Source organism: Leuciscus leuciscus, assembly GCF_965113295.1.
Source record: "Leuciscus leuciscus genome assembly, chromosome: 25".
Lineage (NCBI taxonomy): Eukaryota > Metazoa > Chordata > Actinopteri > Cypriniformes > Leuciscidae > Leuciscus > Leuciscus leuciscus.
This window is the reverse complement of record NC_138724.1, coordinates 28,859,776-28,886,217: the sequence shown is the minus strand read 5'-3', so window position 1 is coordinate 28,886,217 and position 26,442 is coordinate 28,859,776. Positions and strand designations below refer to the sequence as shown.

At 37.4% G+C, this 26,442-nt stretch overlaps 1 protein-coding gene across 4 annotated transcripts in view; it reads right to left on the bottom strand.

The window, feature by feature from the left end:
• Positions 1–940: 940 nt before the first annotated feature.
• Positions 941–26,442, bottom strand: part of LOC309491190 (protein MON2 homolog) — a 51,530-nt gene continuing 26,028 nt past the window's right edge. Inside the window, exons 21-36 of one of the 4 annotated variants that reach the window (XM_082160615.1) lie at positions 25,720–25,830; positions 24,385–24,560; positions 23,082–23,244; positions 22,492–22,785; positions 20,812–21,010; positions 18,693–19,327; positions 16,952–17,095; positions 15,231–15,248; positions 10,392–10,520; positions 8,313–8,503; positions 8,163–8,223; positions 7,300–7,423; positions 6,857–6,913; positions 5,706–5,913; positions 3,064–3,146; positions 941–1,616 (exon numbers count right to left, since the gene is read on the bottom strand). In XM_082160615.1, the coding sequence (XP_082016741.1) occupies positions 1,453–1,616; positions 3,064–3,146; positions 5,706–5,913; positions 6,857–6,913; positions 7,300–7,423; positions 8,163–8,223; positions 8,313–8,503; positions 10,392–10,520; positions 15,231–15,248; positions 16,952–17,095; positions 18,693–19,327; positions 20,812–21,010; positions 22,492–22,785; positions 23,082–23,244; positions 24,385–24,560; positions 25,720–25,830 (2,757 nt within the window). In that variant the 3' untranslated portion in view covers positions 941–1,452. The remainder of the gene's footprint in view (positions 1,617–3,063; positions 3,147–5,705; positions 5,914–6,856; positions 6,914–7,299; positions 7,424–8,162; positions 8,224–8,312; positions 8,504–10,391; positions 10,521–15,230; positions 15,249–16,951; positions 17,096–18,692; positions 19,328–20,811; positions 21,011–22,491; positions 22,786–23,081; positions 23,245–24,384; positions 24,561–25,719; positions 25,831–26,442) is intronic. The other 3 variants (XM_082160617.1, XM_082160616.1, XM_082160618.1) reach the window with 3 other exon arrangements.

Below are 26,442 nucleotides of genomic sequence, written 5' to 3'. Positions count from 1 at the left end.
TTTTGATTATAAAGCAGTTCAAATAAATGTTGTAATATGAAACCTGACACCGCCCACTAGGGGGAGGAGTCCGCAGAAACAGTTTAGAGTAAACATACAATTTCACTGGATGAATTCTGAGTTCGTAAGCTTTCAAATTATACCAAATTTTTTAAAATATTTGATGAATAATGAGCGCCACGTGTCCCGCTATAGTACGTTAACTTGCCAAATTACGCATTTTGTACAAGCATTTTCAGATAATAAAAAAACAATTCAATAAAAATATCTTATATAACGGATAGTTCTGGTCCTGGATGCTGATTGGTCAATACAGCGTTTCAGAGGCAAAATGGCTTCATCCAAAAACCCTGCGTTAACTTTGACAATTTAAATGAGAATCCGATTGTTTTTTTGGCTGTAAAGCAAATGCAAGTGTAATCAGGTCATCCATGTGCACAGACTTTATTTCAGGATTAAGATTTTAGGAAAAATGTATTCATGTAGATTGGAAAACATTTTAGGTAAAGTTTTTTAATCAGTTTTTGTCTCGTTTTAAATGGTTTTGTGGTGAAATAAATGTTTCAACGTTCAAATATTCTCAAAGTTTCTCAATTAATATGAAATCATAATGTACTGTACAAGCATGCATTATTATAAAATAGTTTAAAGTAGTTTTAGATGCAGTATGCACTTATTTAATGCTCCATGAACATTCAAAAAAAGCTTGTAACGTTTTTTTCATAGTCATATTTGAACGTAAATGTACGGAAGCCCTGAACCGCAAACGTAAAAAAAAAAAAAAAAATATTTCGACTTTAATCTCGAAATGATAGCATTTATTTATTAATTTTTTTTACAGAAATTTTTTTTTTTTACGTTGCGCAACGGTTCAGGGCTTCCGTATTAATGATCTTCTGGAAGGGAAATATGTTTAATGAATAACCAGATGAGCGATACGTTTGATGTTCATAGAACTGTACCATTTATTATTGTACACACACCGGGTTCAACCCTCCTCAATGCGGCTAAAGATGACATGGAATGTTACAGTAACATCTTGCATAAAATTCATTGCTGTTGAGAAAATTTCACAAAAAAAAAGTCCATCCTTCATGTATTTGTTACGATGTTTCCGTTCTCTCTTTTTAAATGATTTTTTTGGATTCGATTTTTTAAAATCCAAATACGTTATTCTTAATTACATCTTTAACACTATCACCAAACACTGTACATTAAGGGGGGGAGAAAAACCAGAAAACCCATAAAAACAACAAACACTGCAAATTTACCGTAGCAGTTAATACATCGTTAAAGTCGGCCAATCAGAGTCTACCGTCAGCTCGAATTAGAAGAAGCTTAGAATGATGGGATTTGGAGCTGTCACTCAACAGTTTGCCATGACGATGGAGTCCTCGCGCGTGGTGTATGAAACAGTCACATTCATGTTTGCGGTGGAATAAAAACGTTCAGTCACGATTCGCCGTTCTGCACTTTGGAGACGGGCGGCTGCATGAAGTCTTTGAAGGGCCCGAGGGCGTCTCTGAGGGCGGAGCTCACTTCGGGAGACGAGCATGTGATGCACTCCACCAGCGTCGGGTACAGCGCGATCACCTGAGCCCACACGTTCCCATCCACTGACGGCCGGACAGAGAAGAGGAAGAGGAAGAGGAAGAGGAAGAGGAAGAGGAAGAGGGAGAGGAAGAGGAAGAGATGAGCACAAACAAGGATGCAAAACTCGACATTAACACTCGCCAAATGTGTGTGTATTTCAGCAGTAGCCACTTTTAAGGTTGAGTTTTATATATAATACATAAATTGGTAACACTTCAACTAATTTTAACTAATGAACCTTAATGTAATGTATTAACTAACATTAACAAAGATCCTGTAACATGTATTGCTCATTATTAAAAATCCAGCTGTTCATGTTAGTTCACAGCGCTTTAACTAATGTTAATACAACCTTTGATTTTGATCATGTATTAGTAAATTAATATTAACTAGGACTAATTAATGCTGTAGAAGTGTTGTTTATTCTTAGTTCATGTTAACTGATGACATTAAAAGTCATTAAAGTAAAGTGTTGTAATATTGTAAAGTGTTGCCTACACATTTTTCAATTTTAGTCTTTTAATAAGCATTGAAAAGTGCAATATGTTGTCAAAAATATCGATGTTTCGATACTGAAATATCTGAAACGCTTCCAATACTCATTTCCCGCAGAATAGATACACGATACCGGCAGCTCTTTCTCTCTCTCTCTAATCTCTCCGACGGCGAGAGACACACAAACCCGCCTCTCCTCACTCACTCACGCTTCATTCGCATTGCTCATAACATTATTTATTCCCGCAGATTTTGTGCTCAAACACCCAAAGTAGTGCCTCTCAGGAATAAATTGAGTTATTTTCGCTGCTTATTGCGCTTAAACATTCAAACACACACAAAATAATGTAAATTTGACGAGTTTTCACGTAAACACAGTCAGTTATGTTTTAAGTGAATGTAAACAGTTGAGAAAGAAAACGCATGTGTAACGGATCCATGCGTCAGCTCTTAAAGTGACAGCAGCCTAATAAACCTGCTGACAAATTATGAGATTATATTAAAAATATCTATATGGCGGTTTCTCCCCCATGGTATTGATGTCAGAATTGTGACCAGAGACCACAGTGTGAAAGGTTAAAGGATAATTCCGGTATTTAGCACTTTGAGTCTCTTTTCTGGTTTGTTATGGATGAACTGTTTTGAAAATGAACGTTAAGGGTTGTTTTAAGGACATGTTCGTGCATGCCCATAGCCAGCCACTCTGAAGCGATTCTAAACCAGTCAAGAAGTCGAGACAGGACCCATCGTCAACATTTCTGTGTCCACCACTCTTGTTCATCCATAAACAAACCAGACAAGAGACTCAAAGTGCTAAATACCGGAATTATCCTTTAATGTCAAGCCCTGCCTATGATGCCTCAAAATGCTGTCTAGGTAGTCGACTCACTAGGTTTAGAATCTTTTGCAATGTTTCACGTTTATGTTTCATGTAAATGCAGAAGTTCGTCATGGTTGTGTTCAAACCCGTCTCACCGTTCTCTGGTTGAGTCTTTTTCAAGGAATCCATGAGTGTGCTGATGGCTTTTAACACAAAGATGATCTCAGTCACTTGTTGCCTAGAGGATTGGGAAAAAAAAAGAAATAGTGAAGAACACTCAGAATCAAGTCCTGTGCAGTTTAGTTCGTGGAAACAAGGTGAAAGCGAATGTTGTGAGTATGTCCAGCGCACATTTCTAGGAAAGCTTGTTTCTGCCACAGAATAAAAGATAAAAAGGGTAATTGAGACAAGCTTCCGCATACATTTCATCCCAAAAGACAAAGAAATAAAATCATCATCTTGCATTAAGAATGTAAACCTAATTTTAGATTTGTATTTTTTGATGCATTGATATTATTTTCATGACAATAAAGCACATTTATTTATTTAGAATCCTAAAAAAATATGCTTTTCTTCATTCAATTCACTATTATTTGTATAGTGCTTTTCACAGAGATGGTTTCAAAGCAGCATTACAGGAAATGCACGTTCCATTGATACAATGTCTTTTAAGCAATAAACAGGGAACCTAGCCTTAAATCCTTTATGCTAACCGATATTTCTTTATATTTGAAAGCCGATTACCGATATACAGGTCCTTCTCAATAAATTAGCATATTGTGATAAAGTTCATTATTTTCCCTAATGTAATGATAAAAATTAAACTTTCATATATTTTAGATTCATTGCACACCAACTGAAATATTTCAGGTCTTTTATTGTTTTAATACTGATGATTTTGGCATACAGCTCATGAAAACCCCAAATTCCTGTCTCAATAAATTAGCATATTTCATCCGACCAATAAAAGAAAAGTGTTTTTAATACAAAAAAAGTCAACCTTCAAATAATTATGTTCAGTTATGCACTCAATACTTGGTCGGGAATCCTTTTTGCAGAAATGACTGCTTCAATGCTGCGTGGCATGGCCGTAATCAGCCTGTGGCACTGCTGAGGTGTTATGGAGGCCCAGGATGCTTCGATAGCGGCCTTAAGCTCATCCAGAGTGTTGGGTCTTGCGTCTCTCAACTTTCTCTTCACAATATCCCACAGATTCTCTATGGGGTTCAGGTCAGAAGAGTTGGCAGGCCAATTGAGCACAGTAATACCATGGTCAGTAAACCATTTACCAGTGGTTTTGGCACTGTGAGCAGGTGCCAGGTCATGCTGAAGAATGAAATCTTCATCTCCATAAAGCTTTTCAGCAGATGGAAGCATGGAGTGCTCCAAAATCTCCTGATAGCTAGCTGCATTGACCCTGCCCTTGATAAAACACAGTGGACCAACACCAGCAGCTGACATGGCACCCCAGACCATCACTGACTGTGGGTACTTGACACTGGACTTCAGGCATTTTGGCATTTCCTTCTCCCCAGTCTTCCTCCAGACTCTGGCACCTTGATTTCCGAATGACATGCAAAATTTGAGCAACCACTGAGCAACAGTCCAGTGCTGCTTCTCTGTAGCCCAGGTTAGGCGCTTCTGCCGCTGTTTCTGGTTCAAAAGTGGCTTGACCTTGGGAATGCGGCACCTGTAGCCCATTTCCTGCACACGCCTGTGCACGGTGGCTCTGGATGTTTCTACTCCAGACTCAGTCCACTGCTTCCGCAGGTCCCCCAAGGTCTGGAATCGGTCCTTCTCCACAATCTTCCTCAGGGTCAGGTCACCTCTTCTCGTTGTGCAGCGTTTTTTGCCACACTTTTTCCTTCCCACAGACTTCCCACTGAGGTGCCTTGATACAGCACTTTGGGAACAGCCTATTCGTTCAGAAATTTCTTTCTGTGTCTTACCCTCTTGCTTGAGGGTGTCAATGATGGCCTTCTGGTCAGCAGTCTTAACCATGATTGCGGTTTTGAGATATGAACCAGGCTGGGAGTTTTTAAAAGCCTCAGGAATCTTTTGCAGGTGTTTAGAGGTAATTAGTTGTTTCAGATGATTAGGTTAATAGCTCGTTTAGTGAACCTTTTCATGATATGCTAATTTTTTGAGACAGGAATTTGGGGTTTTCATGAGCTGTATGCCAAAATCATCAGTATTAAAACAATAAAAGACCTGAAATATTTCAGTTGGTGTGCAATGAATCTAAAATATATGAAAGTTAAATTTTTATCACTACATTAGGGAAAATAATGAACTTTATCACAATATGCTAATTTATTGAGAAGGACCTGTATTGGCCGATAAATCCAAATCCAAATTTTTATATAATTTTTGAGAGCCTGATTACAAAAACATCAAGTCTCATCATGTCCTAAACACACAATCATAATGTTCTCATTATAATTTTAAGTAGCCGATATGACAGACTTGCGCTGCACATGTTGCACTGAACCGTATTTTCCTTTTTAAAGTGATTCCAATCATATTTCAAGCAATTCAAATCCATCATGTTGAACAGTGCACATCTGAAGTGTCTCAGCTGAAGGAAATAATACATTATTTATCGGCTTTAATATATCGGCCAAATTTTCTTATCAGGCCGACAACATTAAAAACGAACATATATCGGTCGATACCGATATATTGTGCATCCCTAATTTTTTTCTTTATGCAAAATGTTTATTGGGGGGGAGGGGCAGGAAAAGAGTCCTATTTTGACAGGCTCAGTGTGTGTGTGTGTGTGTTCCCGTGAGCTGACCTGGGCAGCGGGCAGCGTCCACTGAGTCTCTCGTCCTCCACGAAGCGTCGGAGCACGTCTTGCGCCCGTTGCAGAAGCACTGACAGAGCCATACGGGAGATGTAGCCCTCCTGTGGCGTCGACACCTTATTACTGAAGGAGAACTGCAGCAGAGTCTCGAAACACACTTTAGAGAACTCCTCTCGCATACGGATGTCCATTTCAGCCTCTGATAGGGACGAGAGAGAGACAGTTAGTGCATTCATACTCCAGACCCTGCTTCGTAACAGCTATCGAACGACTTTAAAGGGGTCATGAATTAGGAAATCGAATTTTACTTGATCCTTTGACATACAAGAGCTCATTGTGCTATAAAAATATCCTGTAAGTTACAGAGCTCAAAACTTCCTCATTAGTCCAAAAACAGCTTTTATTGAAAGCAAGCCCAGAAATGACTCGTTTCGGATTTTGTCACATTATGAGGTCATAGTCAGATCGACGCCTACTTCTACATCATCGCCTCCTTAGCCCACAAAAGACAGAGACGCATCTGAGGATTACAAGACGTTTTGAAGTGCAAAGTTGTGGAAAAACACAGTCTCTGCATTTCCAACCTTGTGATCGTGACATTAAGAAAGCATGGATGAACTTCATTTTTAATAGTTGTGATTTGCTGTTCTGTCATTTGCTTCGGCATTCATGGGGTTAATCTGTTGGATTATCAGATACATATAATCAAAGATGCGGATAAATGAGATGTTTAGTGAAGTTTAAGATGTTAAATAATGTGAGTTTAGAGTTAATGTTTATTTGTTTTTGTGTAGATGTGTTTATTTGTCATGTATTGTATAGTTGTGTATGTGTATCTTATGGTCATGCATATGCATATTTATATTGTTTAACTAGTATTTTGTGTATTGTACCCTCAAGAATAATTTTTTAAAAAAGTACATTACGCTGCTTTTGCTATTGTTTTGAACGAATAAAAGCTTCAACGAGTGTCATCTTCTGTTTTGTCATCATACAATGTATACGTCTTTCACTTTATCGTAAAGGATGAACTATGAATAGCCTATAAGAACGGCAGTGTGACAAACTATGGCACATTCATTCATAATTCACACGCAAGTCATCCTTTGTCAAATATAACTGTGGTAACTCCAAGTACTTACTTATTTTAATATGCAAAACTGTAACCCAATCATAGCAGTGGGCGTTTACTTCCAAGTCTTGAATGCGACACGCCCATCAAAACGTGTGTTCGAAAGAGAGGGTCAAAAACAGGACAGAAAATACCTTATTATTTCTAAATTAGGAGTTTTTTTTATGAAAAAACCTTGATAACATTATAACATTAAAAGAAATGCAGTTCATGACCCCTTTAATGTCATTCTGTTCCTCACACAAGGCTATCATATGAAGTCTTGGATCATAGTGCATGAGTCTTATGGACTACTTGATGCTTTTATGATGCAAAAAAAAACACACAAAAAAACCAGCAGCATGAACATTCTTCCTAACATCTTCTTTTGAGTGAGTAAATGACAGGATCTGTGAATATTTGAGATCAGTTAACAGATTGTGAATGGGACGGTTGATTCATCATTCTCTGTACCTGTGAACGATGAAGACTGGGAGTGAATCGATCCTCTGTTGAGCATGCTCATGATACGACCTACGAACTCTTTGGGTATGAAATTGGCAAATGGTAAAATCTCTGTGCTGATCAACTGCACCACCTAGAGGACAGAAAAAAATTGATTTAAATGTAATATTTATGCTATTCACAGTAGTGGCCAAAAGTGATGTCGGATATTTGTGTTTAATGACCCTTACAAGTTCGATTAAACCATCGATATATGAAGAAACCATTTTGTATTTTTCTTTAAATATAAGGGGAGGACAAACATTAACTTGGTTAAGGTATTCATCAGACAACATTATTCGGCAACTACAGCTACATGTTTTATTTTACTATAAATAAATAAAAAAATGCATAGAAAAAGCAAACATTGACTAGACAATATTTCATATGTTCTCTTTTGTTTTTGCATGTGTTCATAATTTGCCTGGTAAAAAAAATTCGGCACTATTTGTCAAGTTTCATTGCGTTTTTTTCCCCTCACAAATAAAACAATTGACTCCAAGCACAACTACACAATATGCTTATAAAATCTTTAACACATTTTTAATAATATTTGAATAAAAAGGGTTAAGATGTCAATTTTCCGATTCTGGATATCACTTTTGGCCACTAATATGTACTAATATGTACACAAAATTGCTGCATTTAACTGCATTTTAGACAATATATGCTTAATACTTAAATATAATTAATTTTATCATATACCAGCCAGTTATTTCAACCTATTATCATGAATCAATCTTTTTTTTTTTTTTTTGCCATTTATTAGCAATAATTCTCGAATTCCACTTCTGTGTTTGTGTGTTTGTTTCATAACAGTGGGATGAAATTACCTCCACATCTACAGCTTCGTTCCTCTGGAACTCCTGTATGGACAGATTATCTGGAGGTGTGCTGTGGGATACGAGAGGAAAGGAATTAAGCTCTGTGTTTGCGTTTAATATACCATGATATCATGATTCTGTTCAAAAGAAATTGAACACCTTTTGGTAAACAGGAAGTCCTCAAATGCGTTCGCCAGCTCCGGCCACATCGTGTCGAATTTGCCTGAGGATGCTTGTTGCCGGGCAACAGGGAGTCCAATGGAAAGCACTTTGAGCAGAGAGGAGACGGCCAGTTTCCAGGTGCTCTCAGCGGGACAGGCGTACTTCAGTCCCAGAGGAATCCTCACAGTCTAAACACAGAGAAGCTTCTGCTTTAAACGTGCACAGATACGCCTGTTGCTTTGACTGAGAACAGGTGGCCTTCAGTGTCTGAGATGCTGTTGAGAAGGTCTGACATGTTGCATAAATATATGCAAAACTACTCATTCACAATATAGCTTGCCAAAAATAAACTAGATAAAGAGTTCAAGACAAACAGAGACTAGATAGATAGTGGTGGTGGAACGGATCACACAACTCACGGTTCGGATCATTTACGTATATCATTACGGATATATTATTACGGATCATTTATGTATGTATGTATGTATGTATGTATGTATATATTTATATATATATATATATATATATATATACATACATATATATGTGTGTGTGTGGGGAAGTGTAACTGCTTTTCATTTATTTCTTAAAGCTCACAAAGTCTAACAGGTACAGAAATGAATAATTAAGCCTAATTATAAAATAACCCTTTGTTCACTGTAGAAATTAAATATAGTTTCATCTTTGCTGTATTTTGTTGTTTTATTAATATTAATGACACAGACAACAGTAGGATAAGGTGTGTGCTGTCACTTTAAGACCGACTGCGAGGACCGAAAAAAACGGACAAACATCCAGTTTCTTTCTTAATTTTGTTTCTCTTTTGTTCACTAATGACATAAACGAGAGAATACTTGCCGAGACGGGCATTTAGACGGGTATTTTGTGTTTATGTGGCCGTTCAATCTCTCGCTCTCTCTGCGTGCGCTTCGAGGGCTGTGTGTACAGATAACGCGCTAGTCCCGATTTTTGCCTCTTCTTCTGCGTTTAAAATTGTTTGAATGTGTAAATTTGCAAGATAAAACATGTCCAAATTATAAACTTTCACTCTATGATGGTTAAATTTAGCAGTTAATCCGCGAATCACATGCGTGCCGAATCATGGACCAGCTGGTCCATACGGATCACGGATCAACTGCAATCCGTTCCACCCTTAATAGATAGGGTGTTTTTTTTCATGTTTGCTAGCATGTTTCTAACATATATTAGCCTGTTGCTAACATGATTTAACACATTGCTAACATGATTTAACACATTGCTAACATAATTTAACACATTGCTTACATGATATAACATGTTGCTACCATTTTGCTAGCATGATTTATTTAACACATTGCTAAGATGTTGGTGACAATAAGTATGTTGCTAGCACACGATATAGCATATTGCTAGCATGATTTAACATATTGCTACCATGTTGTTAGCATGATTTAACATGTTGCTAGCATGATTTAACATGTTGTTAAAAATTTAACACATTGGTAACATGATTGAACGTCTGGTAACACACATTGCTGACATGTTGGTGATATAATTAACATTTTGCTAGCAGCATGATTTACCATGTTTACCATGTTGGTAGCATGATATAGCATATTGCTAGCATGATTTAACATAGCTACCATGTTGCTAGCATTATTTAACACATTGCTAACATGATTAACATGTTGTTAACAAGATTTAACATGTTGTTAGCATGATTTAACACGTTTCTAGCCAGATTTAACACATTGCTAACATATTCCAACATGTTGCTAACATGATGTAACGCGTTGCTAGCATGATTTAACATCTTGCTACCATGATTAACATGTTGTTAACAAGATTTAACATGTTGTTAGCATGATTTAACACGTTTCTAGCCAGATTTAACACATTGCTAACATATTCCAACATGTTGCTAACATGATTTAACATGTTGCTAACATGATTTAATACATTGTTAACTTGATTTAACATCTTGATAACAACATTTAACACATTGCTAGCATGATTAGCATATCTTAAGCCAACCTAATTATATTTGCTGCGGTCAGTCAGTTTTATAACTGTTATATGTGTTTTTTTGCTCAGTACCTTAATGATGTTTTGCAGGACTTTCTCTGTGATAACGGCTTTGTGACAGGCCGTTTTATGATACAGATCGACCAGCACCTCCAGAGATCGCTCTGCAAACGGCACGTAGTTTAAGGCCACCCACTCCGCCTGGACACACACAGAGACACACACACATGAAATAAAGACATTGGATTAAATATATTAATATCATGCCTCAAAGACATGAATACTTGTGAAATAACACAATATCAGAGGAGGATTGTGAATAGACACAATTATGTGTTATTGTCAACACATAAACACTTTGTTCAAACTAAAATCAGATTTTTTATCCCCACTATCTGTAAAATGAGCGACAGGATTGAGCTTAAATGACTGGAAAAACAGATTTCCACTTCAACACTAATAACATTTGTGTCAAATTTCGATGCCAAGCTCCACATTACTCTGACACGGTCCACAATACCAGATGAAAAGCAGCGACTACAGGCCAAACACACCACTGAAACACACTGATGCTGATATGAGCATTATCTGAATTACTGATCAACCGATAATCGGTTTTACCGATATTTTCCCAGATGTTTAAGCAATCGATTATCGGTTTTGTTTTATCGGATTCACCGATAAATGGTGATAATCCGTCAAGTCCTGCTCCCAATTAAGCTTTGATTTAAGAGACACTTTATTGACCATTATTTATTCATGTAGAAGTGTGTTTTGCTATGAATGCAAGGAGACAGAGAAAGTACAGAAATTACAGTATAGGAAATAAGAGTTAGAACAGTTTTGTTCAGTTCAGTGCTGTTATAACTGTCAAAAACAGAAATAATATATATATCGGTTCGGTATATCAGTTATCGGGCATATAAACATGCAAATAATCACAATCGTTATCGGTTATGTAAGGGTTAATGCACGACGTGGTGTCCATTAATACTTGACAATGGACACCTCGAAGGGCATTAACCCGCTTATACCATGGTCACTTGCCAAATAACACATTTTTAAAACATTAGTTTATATTTTAATTAGTTTTACAATCGAAATCTAAAGTTTTTACAAACAATAACTTGGTTTCCCTGGTTACGCCTGACGGTTTATTTAGCAACCGGAGATATTTATAGTCCGCTCAGCTCGTAGAAACCTTCAGTTTACTGCCTGTTGCTATGGTTACTCAGAGCTGATGTAGAACCCTTCAGTTTACTGCCTGTTGCTATGGTTACTCACAGCTGATGCAGCCAGCACTTTTATTTATTCATTTCGAACGGTAAACAGTCAGTTTCACCAGAACTCCTTTACTAGGTGTCCTCTATCACTTTTTAATGGACACCCTGCAGCCAATCAGAATCGAGTATTCACCCAGACCATGGTATAAAAAAAGTCAACATCGGTCGATCTCTAATTTGAATTAGTCCAATTGCAAAAATAGTGACTTTATAATCATTTCAACTTTATATGCATTAAAAGGCTTTATTGCGACAATCATACGAAGTTTGACATTTTAATTTTTCAAAAGAAATGGTTAATGCTTATTTATTGTTTAACTACATATTTTTGGTTATTATATACATTCTGAACAATACATTTACATTTACATTTACATTTATTCATTTAGCTGACGCTTTTATTCAAAGCGACTTACAATTGCTATATATGTCAGAGGTCGCACGCCTCTGGAGCAACTAGGGGTTAAGTGTCTTGCTCAGGGACACATTGGTGTCTCACAGTGGATTCGAACCCGGGTCTCTCACACCCAAAGGCATGTGTCTTATCCATTGCGCCACCACCACCCCTACATATAGATGGAGCTACATAGTTTCAAGTCGCTTAGTCAAAGAGTTTTGAAGATATTAGAGGTCGACCGATTTGATCGGTTTTGCCGATTATTCGACACTGGAACAACCGTTTTTTCTGAAAAAAATCCATCCCGATAGTTTTCCCGGGTTGCATCCGTATCTGAAGCTGCTGAGAAGAGTCTGCTGCCGTTTACAGTACGAGAGCGGCCCCTAGAGGCGAATTAAAAACTCACTGACGCCTTGTGGAGTTTGTTTTGACACTAGACACCTTAGATGCGGATTTAAAGGACATGTTCGGTATTTTACACTTAAAGCCCTGTTTACAGATCGTTTCTGATGAAATAGAACGGTTAAGATAAAAATTTGGACACATGCTGCTGTCCCGAGAATTTTTGGTTTCTTTCGCTTCCCCCCCCCCAGAATGGCTGTATATGGGCACTGGAACAATCCTTCCAAAAAACGCATTAAACTTTCGTTTACAAAGACGTGAAACTCACCGAGTGGTCAGGGGTGTTCACTGATATGCTCACACGAAAACCGCTGCAAAAGATGCTTTCCAACAGGTTTTATCGTAGTTTTTGTCCAAGGTTTTTTTTTGTGTGTTTGACAAAAACTACGATAAAACCTGTCGACCACTATCGGTCGACCTCCAAGCATCCTTGTCGTCCAATTCATAGATGTGCTACATGCAAATTGCTCAATCAAAAGGCTATTAATAACTTGTCAACTTTTTGTACAGTGCCCTCCACAATTATTGAACCCCCTGGTAAATATGATCAAAATTGGCTGTAAAAAATAAATCTGCATCGATTATCCTTGTGATCTTTCATTCAAAAAATGTGCAAAATTCTAACCTTTCATTGAAGTAAAAGAATTGAAAGTGGGGGGAAATCACATTATGAAATAAATGTTTTTCTCCAAAACATGTTGGCCACAATTATTGAAACCCCTAGAATTTTTTACGAGTAAAATATCTCTGAAGTATATTCCCATTAATATTTACCTTTTTTAGTACACCAGGGTGACTAGGAACATGAAACTGTCCAGCTATGACTTCGTGTTTCACAGGAGTTTAAATATGAGGAAACACAAAGGCCAAATCCCCTTAATCATCCATCACAATGAGTAAAACCACAGAATACAGTTCTGATGCGTAGCAAAAGATTGTTGAGCATCACAAACTAGAAAGTGGCTGTAAGACAATAGCTAAAGAATTGAAAATCCCCATTTTGACCATCAGGGCAATAATTAAGAAGTTATAACCAACTAAAGATGTTATGAATCTGCCAGGAAAAGGACGTGTGTCTATACTGTCTTAATGCACGGCGAGTATGAAAGTTTGAGTGGCCAAAGACTCTCCAAGGATCACAGATGGAGAATTGCAGAGATTAGTTGAGTCTTAGGGTCAGAAAGCCTAAAAAAAAAATTATCAAACAACCCCTACATCCCCACATGTTGTTTGGGAGGCTTTAAAAAAAAAACTCCTCGCTCATCCAAAAACAAATTCCAGCAAATTTAATTGTCAGACACGACTGGATCTTCAAACAACACAGGGTTCTGTGGTCAGATGAGACTAAAACAGAGCTTTTTGGCAGCAAACACACTAGATGGGTTTGGTGAACACAAGGATAAAAAGTACCCCATGTGTACAATTTAATATACCATTGGATCTTTAATGTTGTGGGCATATTTTTCTGCTGGAGGTCCTGGACTTCTTGTTCAGATACATGGCATTGTGGATTCTATCAAATATCAACAGATAAAAAATCTAAACCTGACGCCTTCTGCTAGAAATCTTATAATGGGCCGTGGTTGGATCTTTCATCAGGACAACGATCCAAAACAAACATCAAAATCAAAACAAAAATTTGTTGTGGAGCACAAAATGAAGCTTCTGCCATGACCGTCTCAGTCCCCTGACCTGATGAGTGGGCTGAACTGAAGAGAAGAAGCACCAACATGGATCTGGGAATCTGAAGGATCTGGAGAGATTCTGTGTGGAGGAATGGTCTCTGATCTCTTGTCAGTTATTCTCCAAACTCATCAGGCATTATAGGAGAAGACTCAGAGCTGTTATCTTGGCAAAAGGAGATTGCAAAAAGTATTTAATAAAAGGGTTTCAATAATTGTGGCCAACGTGTTTTGGAGAAAAACATTTATTTCATAATGTGATTTTCCCCCCACTTTCAATTCTTTTACTTCAATGAAAGGTTAGAATTTTGCACATTTTTTGAATGAAAGATCACAAGGATAATCGATGCAGATTTATTTTTTACAGCCCATTTTGATCATATTTACCAGGGGGTTCAATAATTGTGGAGGGCACTGTAAGTAGGTTTAACAAAATTGAAGCCACCATGTGCTTTAAACTACACATAAGGCAATACATTTAGGCTGTGTTCAGAATGGAGTAATAGCTTAATACTTGCTGAAAAGTGTGTAGTATATACTGCTTACTACATGCTACAACACAATAGCAAGCTAGTTTATTTTCAACATGTTGCAAGTTTAACCCAGTTATCATGTTGGAAACCGAAATGTTTATTTTATGTTTATAATAATATTTTGTGTAAAATATCAGTCAAGGTGATGTTAAAAATGGAAATGGAAGGTCAAGTCAAGCACATTACATTGTGGGAGACTGCGTGTCATGTAGTGTTGTAGACTGTACATATTGATAAATGTACACATAATTCAAAGTTAAAAAGTACACAAAATTAACTGTTGGTGGCGCTAGAGAGTTTGAAAAACTGGCATGTTAGAAGTGGAGACTCTCCATTATAAATGTGCAAAATTTCATAACTTTTCAACAGACAGTACTAAGAAACGCCATAAAATAACTGAAATTGTAGTTTATTTTGGCAGTTTTGAGATGAATGAATAGATGTGGCTGATGGAAATGAGCAGAGAAATGGCGTAAGAGAATGAAAAGAGCGAAGTTTGTCGTTTAGAGCAGTTAAATGGAGTAACCGAAGAGAAAAAGGAATAGAAAACGAGGCAGAAAGCAGACGAGAGACGGAGATATAGAAGAAGACAGCGGAAGGGAGGAAGAACTCACCGGTGCAAACAGTTGGATCTAAAGTGGATCCGTATGAAGTACAAAAACAGAACAAGAGAAGAGCAGACAAATGTTTACTACCACTGCTGATCACAACCGCACAATGAAACTACTTTATACAATGACAACAACAAAAACTAACAAACGTTTGGTTTGAAAGTCATGTTTAAAAATACTTTGCGTTTAACCTGAGAGATGCGGTAATGTGGGCACAATTTATATCACAATATTCTAATATTTTAATGTTTTTGAAAGAAGTTTCTTCTGCTCATCAAGCCTGCATTTATTTGATCAAAAATACAGAAAAAAAAAGGTAATATTGTGATATATTATTACAATTTAAAATAATTGGTTTTCAATTTATTATACTTTAAATGATCATTTATTTCTGTGATGCAAAGCTGAATTTTCAGGATCATTACTCCAGTCTATCACATGATCCTTTAGAAATCATTCTAATATGATGATTCATTATCAAAGTTGGAAACAGTTCTGCTGCTTAATATTTTTTCATAACCTGTGATACTTTTTTAGGATACTTTGATGAATAAAAAGTAAAAAATAATAAAAAAATAAAATAAAAAAAGAAGCAAATGTTTTAACAACAATATACACTACTGGTCAGTAATTTTTTTTCTTTCTTTTTTGAAATAAATCAATACTTTTATTCAGCAAGGATGTGTTACATTGATAAAAAGTGATAGTAAAGAAGATTTATATTATTAGAAAATATATATATTTTTTTTAATAAATGCAGTTCTTTTTAACCTTTTATTCATCAAATATATTAGGCAGCAGAACTGTGTCCAATACTCATAATAAATCAGAATATTAGAATGATTTCTAAAGGATCATGTGATAGACTGGAGTAATGATCCTGAAAATTCAGCTTTGCGTCACAGAAATAAATTATTTTTTAAAGTATATTCAAATAGAAAACTATTATTTTAAGTTGTAATAATATTTCACAATATTACATTTTTTTTTTCTGTATTTTTGATCAAATAAATGCAGGCTTGATGAGCAGAAGAAACTTCTTTCAAAACCCTTAAAAATAATAATGTTTCCAAACTTTTGACCTGTACTGTATATGTGTAATTTTTGAGACACAAAAACCTCATTTTGATGTAAGAGATTATTATCTAAAGTAAAAGATGATGTTTTAAACATTTGAGTATTTCACATTTCTTTCCGGTTTGTAGTTTTAACTGGTATACTGACCAAACCCTAGTGTTATTAAAGCTTTAAATGTTTAAAACCCCTAAAAAATTTTAAAGTTGAATTTGAAAAGGAACAACGTGGTCCAAAGTATTCAGACATGACTAAAATAAAATAAAACCACAGCATGCAAAGACAAATATCTTCAAAAACAATCAGAAAAATTTGAGGGAAAGCCACTGAAAGTCTCTAAAATCCCCAAATATTTATGACAAAAGTGAAATGTTGTAATCCTAGAGCCTCATATAACTAAACAGGGAAGAAGAAAAAGAAAAAAAACAGCAAAGAAGTGTTTCAATGTGTGCATTCAAAACCCCCAAAACGCTCCAGAGCAGAAACAAAGATCATCTACTGCATCATCATATTGGGAAACAGACATGGAAATGAATGATGATGATGAGTGTATGTATGGTGAGTCATAAAACAACGAAAACCAATTCCACCATCTTGAAAACGGCTGAAAAGTGAAGCCCATCCGAGGTGGAAACAGGACAGAGACTCACCTGGTTGTATTTGGCATTGGCCACGTGTTTGGTCTCCATCTTTCCGTACTGAGGAGGTTTACAGGAGAACTCTACGAACAACAGGAGCTGCTCAAAGATGGCGGGATACATCACCTGGAGATTCTCTGAACCCACACAGATTGCCTGGAACAATGACATACAATCTCAGTCAGGTGTTCAATCTTAATCACAATCAACTGATCCATCAAATCCATCAAAAATTATATGATTTTCAGGGGTTTTTTGTGGTGTAAATGCAAGTCTGTCATTAGAGTTTGGTTTGGATGACTTGTCTAGTCATTCAACAACTAACTAGTGCTCGTGTGGTACTTGCATTAACAACGCAGATATATCAGCCCACAATTATCCCATAATTTACTCTCCCTCAAGCCATCCTAGGTGTATATGACTTTCTTCTTTCAGCCAAACACATAAAAAAATATCCTGGCTCTTCCAAGCTTTATAATGTGAGTGAATGGGGCCCAAAAAAGTGCATCCATCCATCATAAAAGTAATCCATGCGACTCCAGGTGGTTAATAAAGGCCTTCTGAAGCGAAGCCATGCGTTTTTGTAAGAAAATATAAATTTTTATAACTATTATCACTGGCTTCCGGTAACGGCCGTACACGAGTCGGGTTCAGGCGGAAGAGTGACCTCTGACCCGATGCCTGACGTATTGATGAACGTGAAGCGCAGAGGATAGAGCAAAACAAAACACCTTAAATGAATTAGAAGTCTAAAATTAGAATTATTAAGAGAAATGAGAAATTATAAAGAGAAATGTCGGAGGAGCTTCAGTGATTTGAAAAGTTATACTTCACAAGTTTGTAAAGTTACAGTTTGTAAAGTTATAATTATGGATAATTTTCTTACAAAAACGCATGGCTTCACTTCAGAAGGTCTTTATTAACCCCTGGAGTCGTATGGATTACTTTTATGATGGATGGATGCACTTTTTTGGGCCTCATTCACTCCCATTATAAAGCTTGGAGGAGCCAGGACATTTTTTGATGAGTTTGGCTGAAAGAAGATACACCTAGGATGGCTTGAGGGAGAGTAAATCATGGGCTAATTTTCATTTTTGAGGGGAACCTTACATTTAATTGTATTTTGGTTTGGTGTGGTGTTTAATGTTTTTTGTATTTTTGGCTATTTATGCTGTTGGAATATTGTTTCAATGGAAAGCACTTTAGCCAACTCAAGTTGTTTTTAAATGTGCTATACAAATAAACTAACTAACTTAAAGGAGCATTGTGTAATATTTAGGAGGATCTGTTGACAGAAATGCATTATCATATACATAACTATATTTTCAGTGGTGTATAAAGACCTTACATAATGAACCGTAATGTTTTTATTAGCTTAGAATGAGCCATTTCTCTCTACACACACCGCGGGTCTCCTTACATCGACATGTTTCTACAGTGGCCCTGAACGGACACACGCGTTTCGTCACTATGTCGCTCTTCGTGTAAAGAAGCTTCAGCTAAAGCCAGCGAATAAAACACTGACAATATGATAAACAAGTAACAATAATATATTCGCAATAACTTATATCAACAATAATTTCTTAATTTATCTTTGTAAAGAAACCTCATTGCTGAACTGGCTACTCTCTGCTGTCTCAGACGACGACATCACTTCCTGTCGGCCACCATAACTTATGTTGGTTGCAATTCACAACCTCACCACTAGATGTCGCTAAAAATTACACAGTGCACCTTTAAGTAGGTTCTGTACCTTCTGCAGGACATCGAGGGCGGTCAGGACTGCCTCTTGAAGACTTGTGAGCACAGCCTCGGTGTAGGAGGGCAAGATGAACGGCGAGGAGTCTGAACTTATGGGGACCGACACGGCTCCATACAGGATCACCCCCAGCTTCTTGAGATCCTCCATGCTGAACCCTCCTGCGATGTGCTGGTACAATGCTGGGAAAATCTGTATTAGCGCCGTCAGGAAAGGCTGGCTGGGTACGAACACTAGTTTATCTGGGCCACCACTAGGGGGTCGCGTGCACTCGGTTCCCACCCGGTACCAAGTGTTCCACGCTGACCACCAAAGAGCCGAGTCGTCGATCTCTTCTCCAGGTGGCGGAAGCGAAGGTTGGACACCGTAACGCTGGGCTAGTCGTTCTGCAAGTGAATCGGATCGGATCAGGGGTCTTCCTGGACCAGAACCTTGAAGAGACTCCATAAGGACAGAAGGAACGTCCATAGCTGCGAGAGCATCGGGTTTATCCGTGTCTTTAATGGGCGTGACGAGCTGGAGGATCTCCTGGAAGCTCTTGAGGGCGGCGAGGGAAACTTCATTGTTCTTGCTGAGGGCAGCGGACTGGATGTGGTCCAGAAGAACTTCCCAAGCTTTGAAAAAGTCACCTGCAAAAAAAGCAAGAATCAAATTCTGAGATCCGTCTTTTAATCCGTTTTTTTAAGCTTTCTTTCCTCACTAGCATTTTCCCAAATGTTACTCGTCCACACCGAAACGAAGCAGGCACATATCGGTATAAACATAGGCCCTGTTTACACCTGGTATTAAGATGTGTTTTGGGCGATCGGATCGCAAGTAAACGAGGCAGACAAATTCCCGTTTTAATCCGTCTCTTCTGTCCACTTTCAGCCGCTTCTGTCCTGATTTCTTCGAGGGGAGGGTCTGTGGGCGGGTACATGTATGGGCTTTTTCAGATCTTTCGATCTAATGGACGGAATAAGCTCACACAATTTACATATGAACATGACCGGAGACGACTGAGAAACACACGGAGAGCATCAGCTTTAGTTTCTGCTCTGACAGCCTCAAGACCAGCCGAACGCAGTGAGTGTGTGTGTGAGAAATCAGGAATGGCGAGAGAATATTGTGCTTGGTACATTTTTCATCTTCAAACCAAACTTGGGTCTTCAGCCAACAAAGTTTAAATCCCGTCTGGCTCGAGCTCTTCCCATGTTTACTCATTAGGTCAGTAGACGGAGAGAAGACGGTCTTTTGAACACATTCGAACACATGAGCGTTTACACTACGAAAGCAATCCGGTCGAATGCGTTTTCTTCTACCTCTGGAAGTGGTTGAAAGTGGAAAGTGGCTCAAAACCTTTTAGACCCTGTTTACACCTGTATTTAGTGTCGTCCACTTGTGATCCGATCGACTAAAACACTTCTTATAGACAAAGTGACCATAGATATCTATCAGTACAATATGCGTCACATGACTAAACATGCATCAATTTAACAGTTTTCACAGTCCAAACTATAACTTGGGAAGTGTCTTCAAAAAGCTAAAAAAAAAATGTGTCAAACCAAAAATTATTCAGACACCAGATATAATTTTGTATATTTTTTTATTAGCAGGAACCTGTAGTTCATTTATGTAAGTGAGGATTGCAAAATAAAGTAAACTGTGACATATTATACCCAAAAATTCTTCATACAGTGACTACCAGTAAAACTTATACAAATTTGGGACCAAAAATGATTCCGACACTTTGAGCTGATCATGTTTTGCTGAAGTGTTTTGTCTTTAATTGCTAATGCTCTTTTTACACACAGACTGAACAAAATGAAGCATTGCTAGGTCACTGGTTGAGCTAAACTGGTATTATCTAATTGTGTAGTTAAATTTAACAGCTGACAGATATTCAACATAATTCATGTGTGAGACAGTCTAACAGAAGGACGGACAAAACCAGTCAAATATCAACTGAGTTCTGCTCATATTTTATTACCATTTTCTAAACTATAGCGAATAAACTGATAATGTGAGAAGTGTTGAAGGGGTCGGAATAAATTTTGGTTTGACTGTAGCTGTTTTCAAATATAACTGGATTAGTGTAGATTTGCCTTTGAGAACCACATCTTTCAGTGCTTACCCAGCTGCTGGAGCAGATATCTCCTGGTGTTGAAGATCCGAGCTACGCCTGCGAGCGTCAGAACCCAAGTTTCCGCCCACTGCTTCTCTGCCGTGTCGCGCGAGTGGTGGATGAGGATATTTCCCCCTCCAGATTCGATCTTCTCCTTGTCGGCCGTGGTGGAGGACTTCCTTACACAGTTCAGCAGATGAAAGAGAACCTGCGGAGCAATGTTACAGAGGTCTCCGTCATTAGCAACAATTACAATACAATTGGGTTCATTTTATGGATGCACGATATATCGGTGTTGGCTGATATATGTTCATTTTAAATGTTATTGTTTTGGCCAGATAAGAACATTTGGCCGATATATTAAAGGGATAGTTTACCCAAAAATGAAAATTAGATCATGATTTACTAACCCTCATGTCATCATAGGTGTATATGACATTCTTATTTCAGACGAATACAATCGGAGTTATATAAAAAAAATGTCCTGGCTCTTCCAAGCTTTATAATGGCAGTGAATGGTTTCTGTTTTGAAGTCCATAAAAGTGCATCCATCCATCATAAAAGTGCATCTATCCATCATAAAAGTGCATCTATCCATCATAAAAGTGTTCCACACTGCTCTGGGGGGTTAATAAAGGTCTTCTGAAGTGAAGCGATGACTTTGTGTAAGAAAAAATTCATATTTAACACGTTACAAAGTAAAATTCTAGCTTTTAGAAGGCCTTTATTAACCCCCCAGAGCCACGTGGAGCACTTTTATGATGGATAGATGCACTTTTATGATGGATAGATGCACTTTTATGGACTTCAAAACAGAAACAGCCCTTCACTGCCATTATAAAGCTTGGAAGAGCCAGGACATTTTTTTTTAAATAACTCTTGATTGTATTCGCCTGAAAGAAGAATGTCATATACACCTAGGATGACTTGAGGGTGAGTAAATCATGGGCTAATTTAAATTTTTAGGTGAACTATTCCTTTAAAGCCAATAAATAATGGATTATTTCCTTCAGCTGATACACTTCAGATGCGCACTGTTCAACATGATGGTTTTTAATGGCTTGAAATACGATTGGAATCACTTCAAAAAGGAAATTACGGTTAAGTGCAGCGCAAGTCTGTCATTTAAGCTACATAAAATGATAATGAGAACATAGTTTGGGACATGGCTTTTAATGGTGAGACTTTTGTTTTTGTAATCAGGCCCTTCAAAATTATATAAACATTCGGATTTAGATTTATCGGCCAATATATCGGTTATCGGCTTTTAAATACAAAATAATTATCGGTATCGGCAAAAATGTTCATATCGGTGCATCCCTAGTTAATTTGGTCACTGGCCAAGTCTGATCCAGTGCCTTCCAAACTTCTCAAATGTGTTTTCAACTACCTCTGGAAGCTCAAAACATTTTAGACCTCGTTTACACCTGTATTTAGTGTCGTCCACTTGTGATCCGATCAACCAAAACACTTCTTATAGACAAAACAGCGATGATATCTATCAGTACAATATGCGTCACATGACTAAACATGCATCATTTTTTAAATACCTCTGTTTTGGAGTTAGATTTATCGGCCAATATATCGGTTATCGGCTTTCAAATACAAATAATTATCGGTTATCGGCAACATTTTTTATATCGGTGCATCCCTAGTTAATTTCGTCACTGGCCAAGTCTGATCCAGTACCTTCCAAACCACAATGTTCCAGGTCGGTGGTTGCAGCAGTGTCCCGTGAGCAGCAATGGTGGAGAACATGGTTTGCCCTGCGCTTTTCCTCACAGCCGGCCGTGGGTCTACGCACAACTCGCCCAGTTTGGAATACAGGCACAACCACAGGCAGTCAAAGGGCGGTGCTGGGTGGAAGGGTCGGTTCAGAGGTTCTCCTTTATCTTGGGCCTGTTTCAGGAGAACCGCTTCCTCCTTTTCCAGCTCCTCTGTAATGGCTTCTCCCCTTTGGAAGAAGTAATCTGAGATATTCCACTGCAGAAAGTGGAGAAAGAGAAGATTTTCACTCAGTCTACTCATCTATCCAAAGGAACTTGACTTGCAGGCAACACTTTACGATAAGGTTTGTTAGTTAACATTAGTTATTGTATTAACTAACATGAGCTAACAATGAGCAATTAATTTGTTACTGTCTTCGCAATGTTGAAATTACTATTAACTAAGATTAATAAATGCTGCAGAAGTATTGTTCATTCTTAGTTCATGTCAACTAATGAACCTTATTGTAAAGTGTTATCGATTTTACTAGCAACACTAGCGATAATCCTCACCAGAAGGCCGATAGACGTCAGGCTGATGTTCAGCTCCTGGTTCTGGAGCCCAAAGCTGCCGGCTACATCCACCACAACTTGGAGGCACATGCAAGGCATTGTGGGTAGGAAGTCGGTCACCACCAACTGCAGGCACTGGAACGCTGTTCGAATGAGGGATTCACTGTGGAATGAAAGATGCGTACAAATGAGACTCTCCAAGATTAACACTTTAAATGTGACTTTTGGATGCTAGCTGTTAACTAGCTAAAGGCTTCCTTGGTCAACTGACTTCACAAGAGCCTGGTCCCTCTGGAAGCTTCCCAAGGAAGTTTTCAGGATTGATCAAGCACCAATCCAGCACAAACTAGCATAACCCAAACAGGACCAATGAAAATATTGAAATTCTTGCAGAATTTGGGGACATTTAATGTTGTTCGGTACATTTTCATGGGTGATATCTAGTCGCTGATGAACAGAAAGCTGCTTGAAGAACAAAGTGGTGTGACATCATTTCAAACAGAATTAGACAAAAACTAAGTTTGGCGTTTACACAAAAAACGTTGCCATGAGTATCTTGAGGTCTGGTCATCTTCTCGTGGACTAAAATGACGGAATTATTTTACATTTTTAATAATATGAATGTACTATGTTTTAGTTTGATAATCTTTTTATTTAATATTTTGTATTTTTAGTGGATTTTACGGTACTATATCATATTTATGCAGTAGTTAAGTGAATCCATTTATTCACTTTTTGAGCATAGACCTGAAAATCTGAAAAGCTTTAGTGCACAGACTGAAGTTTGGTCTCTTTTTAAAGACGACACTTAAATTATTGCTAAAGTGACAAGTTTAAAAAAGTGAACTTAAAAAAAGTTATAGAATTTTACATTTATTATTATGAAAAATGCACAAAAATACTATTTAAATTTTTTATATGAAACATATATTTTCCAAAACACGTTTTACTCTAAAACTGTGAGAAAATCAACTAATTTAAGCTTGACATCTCAAAAAATGAGCTTTCAGTAAGATTTTGTTTGGCCGCAGTACCAAACGCTTCCACTAGATGAAATTCGTCATTTTTGACCGCGAACAATACAAGTGTGTCTATATTTCTCAGGACCATTTAACCTTTTCGAATCATGTCCATGATTTTTTTGTGTTCACATAGCAAGTGCCAAAACATTTTCCAAGTTTTGTACCATTCTGATCAAGTAAAAATGATAAATAAATAAAAAAAAAACTTCAAAAGTGACCGAACGGCACCAGAGGATTAGATTAGGATGGTCTTTTCTGCAAGGTCAGGCAGTGTGTCTCACCCCTGGTCGTTTCGGATCGCTCCGATGACCCCCAGTACCAGAGGCCATCCCGGTCCGAGACTGTCTCCCTGGTTCTGTAGGATCTGCAGGACACACTCCAGCTGTTTCTGTCGGATATCAGCGTGAAGGACATTGGAGAGCTCCTTCAACGGGTTCAGAAGCAGCAGCTGCAAACGCTGAGGAGGACAGGGGATTGGTTAAGTGTTGTCCAGTCAATAACCAAAATCAAACTCTGAAGTAGGGCTGGGAATCGAATACTTGAGGTCAGGAATCGGGTACTTGTTATAAAATAAAAATTTAGATTCCTCTTATCGATTCCTTTGTGGGCATTTCAATATGACTTTTCAACAATTCAAACGAGAGACGACTCGCTGTTTTATGTGCAGCACACACATCCAAAACGTGCTCACAGAAAAAGTGATTTTAAACCATTCAAGCCCGAGACGCTTTCAGTGCTGCAGGCGTGTGTAACTATACTGGGCAACTCTTAAAGTGACAGCAGCCTAATATTCCTCTATAATAACACTAATCAAACAACAAAAGACAATGTGAAAATTAACTCGTTCTTGACTGAATGACTTTTGTAACTATATTTGTAAAGTATATTTTATTTATAAAGTTTCTGTACCTGCATACATAGATAAAAATCTTAAAACAGTTTATTTCAATCGTATTTTTGTTCAGTTGTATCTATTTGTTGCGATTGCTAATTTTTTATTTCTTCTTTTTTAATTACTGAGTGTTTACTTTGCAGGGGTTTACAGGGGTGGTTGATCGCAACAAAGGGCTCTATATGTCTCCGCTAAGAACAAGCTCTTGAAGCTCCGCCCCCTGTGCCGGGAGCAGCAGCTCATTTACATTTAAAGAGCCCACACACACAAAATGATGCATTTTTGCTCACCTTCAAAAAATGACAATTTTAACATCCTATAAAAAATTATCTGTGGGGTATTTTGAGCTAAAACTTCACATACACACTCTGGGGACATCAGAGACTTGGCATTATATACCACACCTTTAATAATGCTTGAGATTTATATTAGTTGGGTGTTTTTCTATGGTATTTTTAAACCACAGGCAAACGTTCCTGGTGTAAGTGTTCTTTAACCTGTTGATTTTTGTTCAAGATATTCAGCTACAATTAAATGTTTTGCTATAAGACTAAATGTGAATGATATCTAAGTTTTTTTGTTTGTTTTTTACCTTATTGGAATCGAAATTAGGAATCGATAAGAATCGGAATCAATAAGCAGAATCGAAATCGATAACATTCAAACGATACCCAACCCTACTCTGAAGTAGCACTGATTTGAGAAGATCCGACTGAATTATTACCTGGTTTTGGGACAGCGGTGGCTCGTGTTTGTAGGAGAGTCCAGCTTTGATCAGCGAGGTAATAGCCTCTGCACCCCATTCCCTCATACGAGTGTTAGGATGCTGACACACCTGACAAAGATAATGGCATAAGAGGCTTCATCTTCTTATGCAATATATCATTTCGTTATTATTTTCTTATGATTTTGTGGTGAAGTATGAGCGCATAGGGTGAGATTCACCCATTAATGAAATAGACAGACAAATCAAACATTGCAAATGGAGGGTGAAAATAACATCATTAACACAAGAAAAAAAGCAAAGCAATAGATATTGGTTATAAAAATAAAAAAATGTGCAAAAAAAACATTTATTATGCAAAATATAAATAGACTGATTTGCAAATTATTCATAAATTAAATTAGATTTTTTTAAGATCTCAAGAGGAGACATTGTTTGTTTGATTTGGAGTGTGTAGATCACAGATCGGTGTGCTTTTTTAATGTAAAAGTAAAGCAGATGATTAAATAATCTCAAAATAATGTGGCAATCTTGAAATCACAGTCAGAAAGTACTTTCACATTGTTTGCATTAAACTCTATGGAGCAAAACGTCAAGCGTCTATTTAAACTTCTGTTATTTCTACTCTATTACTTTTGACTTTCAGAAGTTGCACAACACAAAGCTGAAGGTATAAAATAACATTCTGAAAATAATTATCATATAAAATAGCCGTTCTGTGAT